The 16,709-nt window shown below is 44.4% G+C and overlaps 1 protein-coding gene across 2 annotated transcripts in view; it reads right to left on the bottom strand.

Annotated features, from left to right (window-relative positions):
• Positions 1-240: 240 nt before the first annotated feature.
• Positions 241-16,709, bottom strand: part of polr1c (RNA polymerase I and III subunit C) — a 39,864-nt gene continuing 23,395 nt past the window's right edge. The window contains exons 6-9 of one of the 2 annotated variants that reach the window (XM_061789090.1): positions 8,938-9,090; positions 3,754-3,903; positions 3,366-3,482; positions 241-685 (exon numbers count right to left, since the gene is read on the bottom strand). In XM_061789090.1, coding sequence (XP_061645074.1) covers positions 567-685; positions 3,366-3,482; positions 3,754-3,903; positions 8,938-9,090 — 539 coding nt within the window. In that variant the 3' untranslated portion in view covers positions 241-566. Of the gene's footprint in view, positions 686-3,365; positions 3,483-3,753; positions 3,904-8,937; positions 9,091-10,117; positions 11,087-16,709 lie in introns of those variants that run through there. The other variant, XM_061789091.1, reaches the window with a different exon arrangement.

Below are 16,709 nucleotides of genomic sequence, written 5' to 3'. Positions count from 1 at the left end.
AGTGCTAAGACCATCTCATTAAGTGAGAATGAGAGAAGGCGCACAGAAGATGGTTACATTTGGAACTAAGGACTCGGTTTTTTATGGAACTGGGAAAAAAAACGATTGCAACATGCGAGGTTTGCAACTCAAAGAGAAGATACGTCTACCTTCACATGTCACTATAAAAACCACAGACACGGGTAAGCTGGGTTAGCTTCAAAGTTTACCTCATCAATAACTTGTCAAACAAACTTCACGTCAGTTTATGCATTTATTTGAGACGGCAATAAAAAAGTGATGGACAAAAAGAAGACTGGAAACTATACCATTAAAAAATGCTATTGGAATATGGTAGCATCACTTGATGTGACAGTTTTTTTTTTTGTCCATAGTAACGCAAACTAAGGTTAAGACTTGACTGAATTGAATTATGCTTCATAGTGAACATAGCTCATCTTAAAATACACGGCAACATTTGTGTACGAAGTCAACCGAAAACAAAACGCCACGAAAAAGAAAAATGCTAATTTGCAAAAGCAAGCTTTGAAAGACAGTCCTGCATCATTGTAATGGATTTCATTATTTCAATCGATGTCAGTCGAGTCCAGTTCATGAAGGAACCTCTGACACTTGGCCATGAGGACTTTGATGGCTTCTGTGACCAGGACATTCGGAGGCAGGATTCCTGTAGACTCCACAGAAACTGTTTGAAAATGAAAACATTCATAAAGGGACAATCAATATTTACTGTAGAGATTGATTCAAACATAAATACAAAAAGCTCATTTCCAAAATGCGATCAAAAAAGATTTTGCCATGGCATTCTATTGTGTCCAGACTTATCAGCCGTGTCCAGCCCCTCGGTTTTTGCAGCATTCGAAACAATTCACCGCGGCAGTCAGGCTGGACGATAGGACCTTCAATTCATATCACAGTACAAAACGATCCTTCAAGGTAACTGTATACTTTATATTGCGATATAAACTTCAGTGTAAAGATTATAATGGAAGTATTTATGAATGGGTTGTTGTTGTTAATAGAGTGTAAATAAATAAATGTATCGGCTGCAAATACAGATTTGATAAGATTCTTTTACTGCATAGCAAAGGAACTCTAAGCTCGTCAAAAGATTTGGATCAGCAATTAAGCTAAACAAGTGGAAAACTACTGACAACGACCGCATTTACCTTCGATACCTTATAAAAATGGTTGCCACTTGCTAGGCTAAAACGATGGTGGGGGAAGATGCCAGTCTGACCTGGCAGGCCCAAACGTATTGGGAGGGTCTCCTGGGTACGTCTGGCAGACTCCCCTGTCAGAAAGTTTCAACTCCAATCTCCTGCGGAACTTTATCCAGGCGGGGGACATTGAGTCCGAGTGGACCGTGTTCCACACTCCTCAGCCTCCCTGGTAAGGTCTACTCAGGGATGCTGGCGAGGCGGGTCCATCGGGAAGTCAAATCTCAGATTCAAGAGGAGCAGTGTGGTTTTCATCCTGGCCGTGGCACAGTGGACCAGCTCTACACCCTTGGCAGGGTCCTCAAGGGTGCAAGAGAGTTCGCCCAACCAGTCTACATGTGTTTTGTGGACTTGGAGAAGGCGTTCGGCCGTGTCCGGGGGGTGCTTTGGGAGTATGGGGTACTGAACCTCCTGATACAGGCTGTTCGGTCCATGTACGACCAGTGTCAGAGTTTGGTCGGCACTGCTGACAGTAAGTCAGATTCGTTTCCGGTGAGGGTTGGAATGACCCGAGGCTGCTCTTTGTCATTAACTTTTATGGACATAATTTCTAAGTGCAGTCGAGGCGTAGAGGAGGTCTGGTTTGGTGTCCTCAGTATTGCATCTCTGCTTTTTGCAGATGTGGTTCTGTTGGGTTCATTAAGCCGTGATCTCCAACTCTCAGTGGAGCGGTTCGCAGGCGAGTGTGAAGCAGTTGGGATGAAAATCAGCACCTTCAAATCTGAGACCATAGTCTTCAGTCAGAAAAGGGTGGAGTGCCCTCTCCAGGTCGGGGATGAGATCCTGTCCCAAGTGGAGGAGTTCAAGTATCTTGTGATCTTGTTCACGAGTGAGGGAAGAATGGAACGGGAGATCGACAGACGGATCGGTGCAACGTCTGCAGTGATGCGGACTTTGTATTGGTCCGTTGTGGTGAAGAAGGAGCTAAGCCGAAAGGCGAATCTCTCAATTTACCGGTCCATCTACTTTCCTACCCTCACCTATGGTCACGAGAAAGAACAAGATCCCGGATACAAGACAAATAACAAATGAGTTTCCTCCGCACAGTGTCTGCGCTCTCCCTTAGAGATGAGAAGCTCGGTCATCCGGAAAGGGCTCAGAGTAGAGATGCTGCTCTTCTGCATTGAGAGGAGCCAGATGAGGTGGCTGGGGTATCTGATTAGGATGCCTCCTGGACGGACGCCTCCCAGGTGAGGTGTTTCTGGCATGTCCCACCGGGAGGAGACCCCGGGGATGACCCAGGACACGCTGGAGAGACTCTCTCTCCCGGCTGGCCTGGGTACACCTCGGGATCTCCCGTAAGAGTTGGATGAAGTGGCTGGGGAGAGGGAATTCTGGGCTTCTGTGCTAAAGCTACTGCGAGCCGACCTCAGATAAGCGGAAGAAAACATGGATGAAATTAACAGGTCTAAAAGTTTTTGAAGTGTTATCGTTCCGGTCCTAAAACTGAAAGACGTTTCTGTTGCCTGCTATGATCTCACATCCATTCATGAAAGGGAGAACACAGCACTGTTGTAGTGCGTGTCCCACGCAACAAGAGCTTGATAGCTAACCCTAACCAGCAAAGTGTACATATACTGTGACCGGCAGAGACCCATTACTTCAGTAACTCACAGCCCGAACATAGGAATAAATATTCAAAATATGCTTTTTTTGAGGCTCCGCCTGACTAGGGTTAGTTTTAATAACTTTGTCGTGTGTACTTGGAACTACAGTGAAGCCCTGTTCATTTCAGGGGATGTGTTCCAGACCCACCCGCTACCGTTAACCCTCATTTATCGCGGGGGTTATGTTTCAGAAACCCCCCGCAACAAATGAAATCAGCAAAGTAGGCACCAATTATTTATTATATAAATATATATATTTGATATACCTTCGACACACTTGACACAAGCGCATGCATATTAAAGGCCAATTGACCTTATACAAGTCATTGTTGCCACATTAAAGTCATACAGCCAATAAAGCCAACTGTATCAGACGTGCAAGTGAGTAACTGCACTATACTGCCCAATTTAAAAAAAGATTTTTTTTGCACTCAATCCGTCATCAGTGACCCGCGATATATATTACTGTATATGGCCACATCAGTTTACCAGTTTTAACGCAGTGTGCACATGAAATGCAATGAATAAATTAACATACAGATGAAATGGTCTCGCACTCGTCCAAGTTTCACCACATTCTTTAAGTCATCATGACGCAGTATTTCTCTGCTGGACGTATCCAAGCGACTGTTCACTACTTTCGCAACCTTGCTTCCTGCAGAAAAACAAACAAACTCAATAAGCTTCAAATTCATTGTTATGAATACTAGAATGAATAGATTACGGATTTCAAATGTTAAAACAGTATTTCACATTTTCCTTTTATTACGAGCGACTGTGCTGTTCATGCTAATTTGGAAACTATGCAAAACAAAGAGTTGGAAAAACTGAGGCAGCATAATGTCCTGAATTCCACTGTATAATCTATTTATCTATCTATCCCTTCTTTCACTGATTTCCCATCTTTCAGGTTATGGCAATCTTACCGTTAACATCTTCCAGTTCTATCACTCCTTGTGAAAAGCAGCGCTTTAGGCGCTCTGCCTTCTCGCCCTTCACTGTATCAAGGAGGGTGATCTCTGGCAGGAGGCGGTAACTTGCTGTGGCCACAGGAGAGAACTTAGCATGATCCTTCCCTGTTCGGAGAACAGAAACATTTCAGTATTTAGTATAAATATAATGTAATGTACTGATCCTGCACAATGTCTGGACTAGCCTTAATGAACCACCTAATCCCGAGTCATATTAATAGGAATATAATTGAGTTTAGGTTATTAACTAAACATTGGTACGAAACCCAAAACTCATTTTAAGCCTTGGATTAGTTTTTATTTTATTTTATTATTTTTTTTTTTTAACACACAGATTCTCAAAAGGCCAGCTCTAAAGAAAGGTTATTATAGTATACGCAAAGGAATGAAATAACTCACTAAAATTGAAAAAACATTTTCGTAAACGAAATAAAATAAAAACGAGTGTTTTGAGAAAAAAACGACATTTTGCGTTTGCAAAGATAACTAAAACTAACTATAATTAAAGTGAAAATTTCCTTCATTTTCGTCTTTGTTAATTTAATACATCGGTATTAATTTTAAATGTAGTTATTTTTTATAAATACAGTGGGTACGGAAAGTATCCAGACCACCTTACATTTTTCACTTTTTTATATTGCAGCCATTTGCTAAAATCATTTAAGTTCATTTGTTTACACATTAATGTACAAACAGCACCCCATATTGACAGAAAAAAAAATGAATTGTTGAAATTTTTGCAGATTTATTAAAAAAAGAAAAACTGAAATATCACACAGCCATAAGTAGTCAGACTCTTTGCTCAGCAATTAGAAGAAGCTTTTGAGCTAATACAGCCATGAGTCTTTTTGGGAATGATGCAAGTTTTTCCACACCTGGATTTGTGGATCATCTTGCATTCCTCCATGCAGATCCTCTCCAGTTCTGTCAGGTTGGATGGTGAATGTTGGTGGGCAGCCATTTTCAGGTCTTTCCAGAAATGCTCAATTGGGTTTAAGTCAGGGCTCTGGCTGGGCAATTCAAAAACAGTCACGGAGTTGTTCTGAAGCCACTCCTTCAGTATTTTAGCTGTGTCCTTAGGATCAGTATCTTTTTTTGAAGGTGAACCTTCGGCCCAGTCTGAGGTTCTGAGCACTTTGGAGAAGGTTTTCGTCCAGGATATCCCTGCACTTGACTGCATTCATCTTTTCTTCGATTGCAACCAGTCTCCCTGTCCCTGCAGCTGAAAAACAGCCTCACAGCTTGATGCTGCCACCACCATGCTTCACTGTTGGGACTGTGTTGGACAGGTGATGAGCAGTGCCTGGTTTTCTCCACGCATATCGCTTAGAATTAAGGCCAACAATTTCTATCTTGGTCTCATCAGACCAGAGATCTTATTTCTCCCCATCTTGGAGTCCTTCAGGTGTTTTGTAGCAAACTCTATGCGGGCTTTCATGTGTCTTGCACTGAGGAGAGGCTTCCTTCGGGCCACTCTGCCATAAAGCCCTGACTGGTGGAGGGCTGCAGTGATTGTTGACTTTCTAGAACTTTCTCCCATCTCCCGACTACATCTCTGGAGCTCAGCCACAGTGATCTTTGGGTTCTTCTTTACCTCTCTCACCAAGGATCTTCTCCCCTGATTGTCCAGTTTGGCCAGGCGGCCAGCCCTAGGAAGGGTTCTGGTCATCCCAAACGTCTTCTATTTAAGGATTATGGAGGCCACTGTGCTCTTAGGAACCTTAAGTGCAGCAGAAATTTTCTTTGTAACCTTGGCCAGATCTGTGCCTTGCCACAATTCTGTCTCTGAGCTCTTCAGGCATTTCCTTTGACGTCATGATTCTCATTTGCTCTGACACGCACTGTGAGCTGTAAGGTCTTACATAGACAGGTGTGTCCAATCAGTATAATCAAACACAGTTGACTCCAATGAAGGTGTAGAACCATCTCAAGGATGATCAGAAGAAATGGACAGCAACCGAGTTAAATATATGAGTGTCACAGCAAAGGGTCTGAAGACTTATGGCTGTGTGATATTTCAGTTTTTCTTTTTTAATAAATCAGCAAAAATTTCAACGTTTTTTTTTTTCTGTCAATATGGGGTGCTGTGTGTACATTGAGGAAAAAAATGAACTGAAATGATTTTAACAAATGGCAGCAATATAACAAAGAGTAAACAATTTAAGGGGTCTGAAAACTTTCCGTAATCACTGTACATAGACATGCCAACACCAAAGGCATGAAAAAGGTGCGGGCCCCCGCAGAGAATGTTTTTTTATTTTAAATTAAGCAATAAATAAAAATCTTCACGCAGAAAAACATTTATTTACACTGCTCAAGTACATGTTGATGTACAAATTTAAGATTAAAATTAAATTTGTCTCATTTTTTTCCTTTTTTGTTTTGGCCTCCAATTTCAGCCAGGCCCATCTCCACCTGCACCCGATGCCTGCTTCAAGCTGTGCCACATGAACAGCATCCTCCTCTTTAAGTACTCTCATTCTGGGAAAGAATTGACTAAAATCATTGTGTGTTTCACTTCCTTTTTCACTATTACCAACTTCAAAGGCTAATCCCAAATGCATCCTCCAGGAAAATATTAAGGACAATATTTTTCTGTTTTTATTGGCCATTTCTGAATTTGAAGTTAGTTCATTCTGTGTTGTGACATAATCCCTAACATCGCTCCGTCGTTTAATACATTTAACATTAACATCCGTATACTAGTTAGATAATTGTAGGCGCGTTTCCTAATTAATACAAGATGTACTAGTGGATCAACTCTTGTCACGGATGTTACGTGTGCTTCACGGTTCACCTGGGACCGCAACCGGGGCCACGACTCACAAAACAAAATTAAAAAGCAGCAGTTTTGAAAAAATATAAACTAATAAAAACTAACAAAACGGTTAAAATGAAATTAATTTGAAAAATAATAGTCAGAAATAAATAAAAACTAACTGTAATGGAAACGCCAAACTATTATAAATTTGCTCTGAAGCAGAAGGACAGTACCCAGTATGTGTTTAAATGTTTTAAAAATTTATTGCACAGTAGCATTTTTTCAACAACTACTTGCAATTTCTTTTGTCCGCAGCAAGACGGCATGACCTGAAGTGTGCCCTCCGTTTCCAAAGCTCGTCCTTACTGATGAGAAAATGGAGAATCTCATGATGTAATTAAAGTCAAAATTGGACTGGCTTTAAGAGATTGTCATTGCACAGCTGCTTTAGTTGTGTTGCAAAGTAGAGACGATTTCGTAATTTAGGATTCCCTCAATTTACCTTCGCATTTACGAAAGACAAATCTCTGTTTTAAGATGAGACAATGGCATTGTTACATAATCAGTGAATTAACTACTTGTTAAAAGGCTCCGCCTAGAAATGATTGAATAAAAAAAGACTTCACATTTCAATGAACAGCAATTTCGAATAATCAATGCTGTTATTCAATTGCCTATTCCTACCTGATTAACTTTCAAAAAGGACAGTAGTTGGTGCACTGATCCCACTATTTACAATCCCAATTCCAATGAAGTTGGGACGTTGTGTTAAACATAAATAAAAACAGAATACAATGATTTGCAAATCATGCTCGACCTATATTTAATTGAATACACTACAAAGACAAGATATTTAATGTTCAAACTGATAAACTTTGTTTTTAGCAAATAATCATTAACTTAGAATTTTATGGCTGCAACACGTTCCAAAAAAGCCGGGACAGGTGGCCAAAAAGACGGAGAAAGTTGAGGAATGCTCATCAAACACCTGTTTGGAATATCCCACAGGTGAACAGACTAATTGGGAACAGGTGGGTGCCATGATTGGGTAGAAAAGGAGCTTCCCTGAATTGCTCAGTTATTCACAAGCAAAGATGGGACGAGGTTCACCTCTATGTGAACAAGTGCGTGAGAAAATAGTCTAACAGTTCAAGGACAATGTTCCTCAACGTACAATTGCAAGGAATTTAGGGATTTCATCATCTACGGTCCATATCATCATCAAAAGGTTCAGAGAATCTGGAGAAATTACTGCATGTGAGCGGCAAGGCCGAAAACCAACATTGGATCCCTCAGCATCAAAAACCGACATCAATGTGTAAAGGATATCACCACAGGGGCTCAGGAACACTTCAGAAAACCAATGTCAGTAAATACAGTTCGGCACTTCATCCGTAAGTGCAACTTGAAACTCTACTATGCAAAGCGAAAGCCATTTATCAACAACACCCAGAAACGCCGCCGGCTTCTCTGGGCCTGAGCTCATCTAAGATAGACTGATGCAAAGTGGAAAAGTCCACATTTCAAATTGTTTTTGGAAATTGTGGACGTCGTGTCCTCCTGGCCAAAGAGGGAAAGAACCATCCGGACTGTTCTGGACGCAAAGTTCAAAAGCCAGCATCTATGATGGTATGGGGCTGTGTTAGTGCCAATGGCATGGGTAACTTACACATCTGTGAAGGCACCATTAATGCTGAAAGGTACATACAGGTTTTGGAGAAACATATGCTGCCATCCAAGCAACGTCTTTTTCATGGACGCCCCTGCTTATTTCAGCAAGACAATGCCAAACCACATTCTGCACGTGTTACAACAGCGTGGCTTCGTAGTAAAAGAGTGCGGGTACTAGACTGGTCTGCTTGCAGTCCAGACCTGTCTCCCATTGAAAATGTGTGGCGCATTATGAAGCGTAAAATGCGACCACGGAGACCCCGGATTGTTGAACAGCTGAAGCTGTACATCAAGCAAGAATGGGAAAGAATTCCACCTACAAAGCTTCAACAATTAGTTTCCTCAGTTCCCAAAGGTTTATTGAATGTTGATAAAAGAAAAGGTGATGTAACACAGTGGTAAACACGACCCTGTCCCAGCTTTTTGGGAACGTGTTGCAGCCGTACAATTCTAAGTTAATGATTATATACTGAAAACAAAGTTTATCAGTTTGAACATTAAATATCTTGTCTTTGTAGTGTAGTCAAATGTAGGTCGAACATGATTTGCAAATCATTGTATTCTGTTAATATTTATGTTTAACACAACGTCCCAACTCCATTGGCATTGGAGTTGTACACTTTGCAGATTCAACGTTGACATTATGGACACTTACTGCGTGATGCATCATTTGGTAATTAATATACTTCCCATTCCACAGTTCTCACCAATTCCTTTGACACAATGCATGATAATGTCAAGTTCCTGTCCTGGACGGAGCAGCGCTATCAGGATGTCATCATGTACTGGTGTAATACTGGAGTCGGCAAACACATCTGCCTGGTTACCAATCGGGACCCACTTTATATCTCTGGAAAAGACTACAATAATGACAAGTCACAATCAACAATGAAGACAAGGTGGGAAAAAAGCCTGTTTAAACATTTTATAATTGAACAGAAGAATTTCCATGGTTGAGAATGATCATTATGATACTGGCCAATCGGGCTGCAGCTATGGATTTTTTTGGTTCATTTTTTTTAATTTTTATTTTTAAACGAGTCCTGTTCAGCTGCATGGACTTGCAGAATGGTGGCTCTGTATGCCTTTGTGCTAGAACAGTTTTGCTGTGCAACAGGAGAGTTTGAAATACTCCCTCTGCTTATTTTAAAATGTTTTAATTATTCTGATGCTGATTGAAAATGCAGCCGGACAGAAAAAGGTTTTAGGGGACAGACAGAGGGACAGAGTGGACAAGGGGACTAGGGGTGAGAACCACAGCAGAACAATAGTGAGACGGTCTAGATATTTGAATCCAAGTAATATTACAACAGTCAAATCGTGTTATTATTTGTGGATGGGTGGCGGGGGGACCCAGTGAGGACATGCAATAACTAACCAAGAGAACAAGATGAGAGAGGACAGAAAAGGGCAGGACAGTATGTGGGAGAATGAGCAAGGCAGTGCTACTGACGAGTGGTGCGGTGGGATTCTTTTATCGTGCGTAAACACCTGTAAGAACCTGTGAGTTGATATGTTCGTATAACCTGTGTTGTTATTAGTGGTCCAAGCAGAAGCAATTAAACCCTACTTTGTGTCTATCGAACTTATCAGTGAATGAACATCATATGACATGCATGTTAATCAACTGGTGTACGGAGCTGCTAAGCCGGCACGTTGAGGAAGGGTGGGTCCGGCCCCCTCCACCCACAAGGGGGGGCCGAGCCAGCAAGCCCGTCAAGCAGGGGACCCAAACAGGGGGATGGCACCACCACCGCAGGAAAGTCCAGAGCCCAACCATAGCACCTCGACCAGTCCCAAAGGGAGGGGCACGGTCACCAGCATAACAACCCCCCCCCCCCCCCCCCCCCCCCAACCACACGCACACCCCAACACCACCCCCAGAGAGCATGGGGGCCCCAGCCACCACCCAAAAACAGTCATAGCCCGCCAGAGCGAGCCCAGGTTAAGCGCCGGTCGTGAGCAAGGACGGGTGAGGGCACCAAGAAAGGGGGCAGGAAGGCAGGGCCCATAGGGGGGCGGACACCATCTCTCCGCGGCTCAACAACCGAAGGGGAGGGATGCACAGGCTCCAGGAGTCAAGCCAAGAGAAATGTGAAAGCCCACCACCCACCCTATTACGATGGTTACCAGGTCCCCGACTGGCAACCATTATCCCTGTACCGTGATTGTATGTGGTAAGGGTGTAGTGCATTAAAATTGGAGAAACGGGTGGGGGTAAGGCGAGACGGTCATAGGGCATTGAGGGTGCATGGAAGTTCGCCCAACCAGTCTACATGTGTTTTGTGGACTTTTGTGGAAGGCGTTCAACAGTGTCCTTTGTGGAGTCCTGTGGGGGGTGCTTCAGGAGTATGGGGTACCGAATCCCCTGATATGGGCTGTTCGGTCCCTGTACCACTGGTGTCAGAGTTTGGTACGCATTGCCGGCAGTAAGTCGGACTCGTTTCCAGTAAGGCCCTTTGTCACCGATTCTGTTTATAACTTTTATGGACAGAATTTCTAGGCGCAGCGTAGAGGGTGTCTAGTTTGGTGGCCTCAGTATTGCATCTTTGCCGATTATGTGGTTCTGTTGGCTTCATGAGGCAGTGATCTCCAACTCTCACTGGAGCGGCTCGCAGAAAGGCTCAGAGTAGAGCCGCTGCTCCTCTGCATTGAAAGGAGCCAGATGAGGTGCCTCGGGCATCTGTTTAGGATGCCTCCTGGACGCCTCCCTGGTGAGGTGTTCCGGGCACGTTCCACCGGGAGGAGACCCCGGGGACGACCCAGGATACACTGGAGAGACGACGTCTCTCGGCTTGACTGGTAACGCCTCGGGGCTGGTAACGGTCTTCCCCTCGGAAGAGCTGGAGGAAGAGGCTGTGGAGATATATATATGCATATATATATGCATATGAACTTGGCACGTTGTGTTAAACAAATAAAAACAGAATACAATGATTTGCAAATCATGTTCAACCTATATTTAATTGAATACACTACAAAGACAAAGTATATATGCATATATATATATATATATATATATATATATATATATATATATATATATATTATTATTTTTTTGTACTAAAAATGTGCAGTGTGTGTGAAGTAAGAGGCTAGACTCTTGCGGGTCTGGCTCGGCCCAACCAGCTGGCAGACCACAGAAAAAAGGCAAGAAGCCCTTCCCCATCCTACAGCTGATTCCGCCCCCGTATCCTCCAAACCGACCATAGCCCAGTGATTAGAACAGGGCACAGAAGGTGGGCCCGACTGAGACAGGAGGTGCTGACATCCTACCATGAGCCCAAAGTCAGCCGGGGACCCCACACAGCCCGAGGGAGAGAGTGGCGACAACCATGGCGGAGGACACAGGCCAGGGACGCAGCAGGACGAGCCCCAAGCCCCCACCTGGAGACCGGGACGAGACTCCCGGAGTGGGGCCAGTGGGCACCTCCAGGCACTCGGGGATGGAGAGTAGCCCCGGGACCGGTATCCCCCAGGAGGGCACACACAGACACAACCAGACCAAAGAGGAGGAGGGAGAAAAAGGCCCAGCATCCCCAAAGGACCACCTCGCAGATCCAGAAGGATAGGGATTCAAAGGGGATGCAAGTGACCCTGTGGCGTGCACAGGGGTCTAAAATGACATGATATTATTTGGTCACATTACATTGCATTTACATTACATGACATTTCTGTATAACATTCTTTCCCAGGCAAACAGAATCAAGGTTCACCATTTTAATGAAACGGGACCCACTTTTATCCATTATCCATTTGCTCATTACATTAGGCAGAAATTCTAGTGTTGTATACTCTATGACAAGAATTTGCCATTGGTTAATGTTGATGGCTTGTTTATTTTTCCAGTTTAGCAGTATTGTTATCTTAGCAATAACTAGAGTTACAAGTATTGGTTGAGGATGTTTATTTGGAAGGCATATGTGTACGTGGACAGGGAGGGGTCAGCTACTCCAACGTGCGCTCAATTCTACGTTGATTGGGATGTACGAAGGAAATGTGCTTGGATTCATGGGTACGCACAGATTCATACATCTGGATATTTCTGTGCGTCCGACATTTTCTGGATTTGAGCTCCATCTGTTGGTATATTGTTTAAGGCCTTATGTAACTCTGCGAGGGTTAATGAGGTGTCTAAAAACTTACTTTCTGAGGTTAATTGAGGGATGTTCAGGTGATTGAAAAAAGTTTCAATGTCGTTTTTATTCAGCTTATTGTGGTCTGCTGTAACCGAGCGATGGGCCACTACGGGACACACCTGCGGAGGACTTTAAGAGTCCTTTTCACCTTGATGTGTCTGAAAACAAAGGTATCGTGAGTGCTGTAATGTACCACACAGTCCTCAAGGGAGGAAGGTCCTTTGTTACAACTCTGGAGCTTTAGAACCTGCTGATCAAGGCCAAACACATGCACAAGAGGAGTGTCAGCAATTGCGAAAGCCCTGACTGGCACATGTCACATAACAACAGGGGGTGACACATACGTACACACCAACCATGGGGTGACATCATTCCTGAACAGTAAAAGATTCACACTTTCACCTAATAGACATCTAAAACACAGTGAGACGTTGAGACAAACTAACCTATCCCATACCTATTCCCATCCAATACACAAGCTAACTTAGCAGGCTTACTAGGAGACTACGATGACAAAGTACACAAAAGTGACGCAGCCATGGAAGAGGAATTGGCACAATTAAAGTTCAAAGCACAGCATAGGAAAACCCAGACATTGTTTACAGACAGGCACAGTCACTTCGACCGTGACATGTAGTTGCCTCATATGCAATCACGACACGTAACAAAGGAGAAGATGCTGTGTTTTCAACCCTAGAAGCAGAAAAACTACAACCACCACACTCAGCAGAACTCCATGCGGTCCACCGGGCATGTCAACTAGCGGAAGGTGAGACTGTAAAACATACACAGACTGCTGGGCGCTGCTCATACATATGGCTGCATGGCAAATAATTGATTTCCTGACCACCAAAGGCACACCAGTGCCACAGAGGGAAGCGAGCCGGCATCCAGTTGAAACTCCGCAAGAGAGGATACAGACTGGCGTTTCCGTCCATCGACCTCGCGAAGCTACGCTACCTACCCAACAAAATGGACGCGCTTCATCTCGGACGTTCCGCCACCATGTGCTTTATGGAGACTTGGCTTTGTGACGCTGTACTCTATGGCGCAGTCATGCTTCCCGGCTTCCATCTTCACAGGGCAGACCGCAACATGGAATCATCGGGGAAAACAAAAGGCGGCGGGATATGCTTCTACACACTTTCACACCCCACACCCACTCAGCAGCACCACCGACCACAATCACACCTCAGACTTCTGCATTAACCATCCACAAACAGAATGTGAGATGCATTTTCAAACAACAAAAGATTAACAAAGCGGCAGGCCCAGACCATGTATCCCCATCCTGCCTCAAAGTCTGCGCGAACCAGCTCGCTCCAATCTTCACGCAGATCTTCAATAGATCTCTGGAACTGTGCGAAGTACCATCCTGTTTCAAACGCTCCACCATCATTCCAGTCCTCAAGAAACCTACAATCTCGGGTCTAAATGACTACAGGCCTGTCGCCTTGACATCTATGATCATGAAGTCCTTTGAACATCTCGTGCTGGACCACCTCAAGAGCGTCACAGGTCCCCTGCAGGACCCCCTGCAGTTTGCCTACCGAGCGAACAGGTCTGTGGATGATGCAGTCAACATGGGACTGCACTTAATCCTAGAACACCTCGACAGTGCAGGATCCTGTTCGTGGACTTCAGCTCAGCGTTCAACACCATCATCCCCGAACTCCTTTCCTCCAAGCTTCTCCAGTTCAGCGTCTCGCCTGCCATCTGCCAGTGGATTTACAGCTTCCTGACGGGGAGGACACAGCAGGTGAGGCTGGGGAAGGCCTCCTCATCCACACGCAGCATCAGCACTGGGGCGCCCCAAGGTTGTGTCCTCTCTCCGCTGCTCTTCTCTCTCTACAGGAATGACTGCACCTCAACGCACCCGGCTGTCAAACTCCTGAAGTTTGCAGATGACACCACTGTCATTGGCCTCATCAAGGACGGTGACGAGTCTGCATATCGACAGGAAGTGGAGCGGCTGGAGCTGTGGTGCTGCCGACACAACCTGGAGCTGAACACGCTCAAGACTGTAGAGATGAGGCATCCTTCGCCACAGTTGCCCATCACGTTGTCCAACTGCCTCGTGTCAACCGTCGAGACCTTCAAGTTCCTGGGAATTACAGTCACTCAGGACCTGAAGTGGGCGATCAACATCAACTCCGTCCTCAAAAAGACCCAGCAGAGGATGTACTTACTGCGGCTTCTGAGAAAGCACGACCTGCCACAGGAGCTGCTGAGACAGTTCTACACAGCGGTCATTGAATCAGTCATGTGTTCTTCTATCACAGTTTGGTTTGGTGCTGCTACAAAAAAGGACCAACTCCGACTGCAACGGACGATCAAAACTGTTGAAAGGACTGCCGGTACCCCCCTACCCACCCTTGAGGACTTGCACGCTGCCAGAACTAAGACAAAAGCGTGCAAAATCCTCTCGGACCCTCCACATCCCGGTCACCAGCTCTTCCGGCTCATTCCCTCAGGTAGGCGCTACCGAACAATGCAAACTAAAACTAGCAGACATTCCAACAGCTTATTTCCTCTTGCAATCAACTTCTTAAACACCTAACCTATTCCATTGCAACATGCTGCCAATTTTTTTGTCTGAGTTTGCTGTCACATTTCTGTCGGGCCAATTATACATTACTCGTGCACTCACTATAGTAGTCTCGCCACGCTGCACTATTTGCATATCTGTTGTTGACCAATACTGGCCACTCATGCCAGAGTAGCATCTGCTCCATTTTCACACTGATTGAGGAGTATCTACAACATTTGCACAATCAACATTGTCCCAGATTATCGCACTATTCGCTTAAAGTCTCGGTGGCCTTTGCACAATGGTCATTGCACCGGACTATTGCTACATTAGTCATTCAAATTGCTCTAAGTGCTAGAGGACTTTGCATCTTTTTGCACAATTGTCAAAAACAAAATTTGTACCGGCATTACCAGATAACTAGCAACCCTTTATTGCTCAGTGACTGTTTTTGTCAATGTCTTTATGTCTCAAAAGTGTTCTCTGCCAGTTGACTGTCTGTTGTCGTACTAGAGCGGCTCCAATTACCGGAGACAAATTCCTTGTGTGCTTTTTGGACATAGTGGATACTTGGCAAATAAAGATGATTCTGATTCTGACATTGTAGACCTGCACTAGGCTGGGAAGACTGAATCTGCAATAGGTAAGCAGTTTGGTGTGAAGAAATCAACTGTGGGAGCAATTATTAGAAAATGGAAGACATACATGACCACTGATAATCTCCCTTGATCTGGGGCTCCACGCACACAGAAAATGTTTGACCTCCGTCACTGCCAACAAAGGGCACAAGGTATTGAGATAAACCTTTGTTATTGACCAAATAATTATTTTCTACTATAATTTACGAATAAATTATTTACAAATCAGACAGTGATTTTCTGGATTTTATTTTGTCTCTCATCGGTGAGGTATACCGATGATGAAAATTACAGGCCTCAACCATCTTTTCAAGTGGGAGAACTTGCACAAGTATAGTGGCTGACTAAATACTTTTTTTGCCCCACTAGTACCTTGCACAATTATAGTGGCTGACTAAATACTTTTTTTGCCCCACTAGTACCGTATTTGCCCCACTAGTACCGTATTTTCACGACCATAAGGTGCACCGCAGTCTCAGTTACGGGGTCTATTTCTGTATTTAACACATACATAAGGCGCACCGTATTATTGGGCGCAGGCATGGTAAAACATACGCCAGCTTAAAACATACGGTAGCATGCATGCACACGAAAACAATGTTCTTAAAAAGGCAAAGGGAGCAAAACTGAGTTCGGTTTAACAATGTACTCACGTTATTTTTTGATCAATCCTCAACCACAAATCCATCAAAGTCCTCATCTTCTGTATCCGAAATGAACAGCTGGGCAAGTTCTCCAAACACGCCAGGTTCCCTCTCATCACTGTCAGTCTCATTGCCGTGCGGCTCCTCAGGAATGATGCCGGCTTTTACGAAAGCTCGAACAACAATGCAAGCAGACACGCTAGCCTAAGCATCCACAATCCATTCACAAATTGTGGGGTAACTCGCCTGGCGCTGCCTCCTCGTCTTAGTAAAGCTGTGTTCGCTATCTGTCATCCATCGTTCCCACGCCGCTCACTTCACTTTGAACGCCCTGTTTACACGGATGTCCAACGGTTCGTCGAGCCTCCCGGAATGATGGCAAGCTCCGAGTTATTGTCAAATGGTGACTGTAGAGACGCTTCTCCCGGCTGTTCTTTGCTCATTAATCCATTGCTCGAGTTGGTCTTCCAACTCGGGCCCGTCTTCTTGACTTGGCGAAGCTCGTTTTCCTGCTTCCTCCACTTGCGA

This window comes from Phyllopteryx taeniolatus, chromosome 11 (genome assembly GCF_024500385.1).
Source record: "Phyllopteryx taeniolatus isolate TA_2022b chromosome 11, UOR_Ptae_1.2, whole genome shotgun sequence".
NCBI lineage: Eukaryota > Metazoa > Chordata > Actinopteri > Syngnathiformes > Syngnathidae > Phyllopteryx > Phyllopteryx taeniolatus.
The sequence above is the reverse complement of the archived record's forward strand: the minus strand, read 5'-3'. Positions and strand labels throughout refer to the sequence as shown.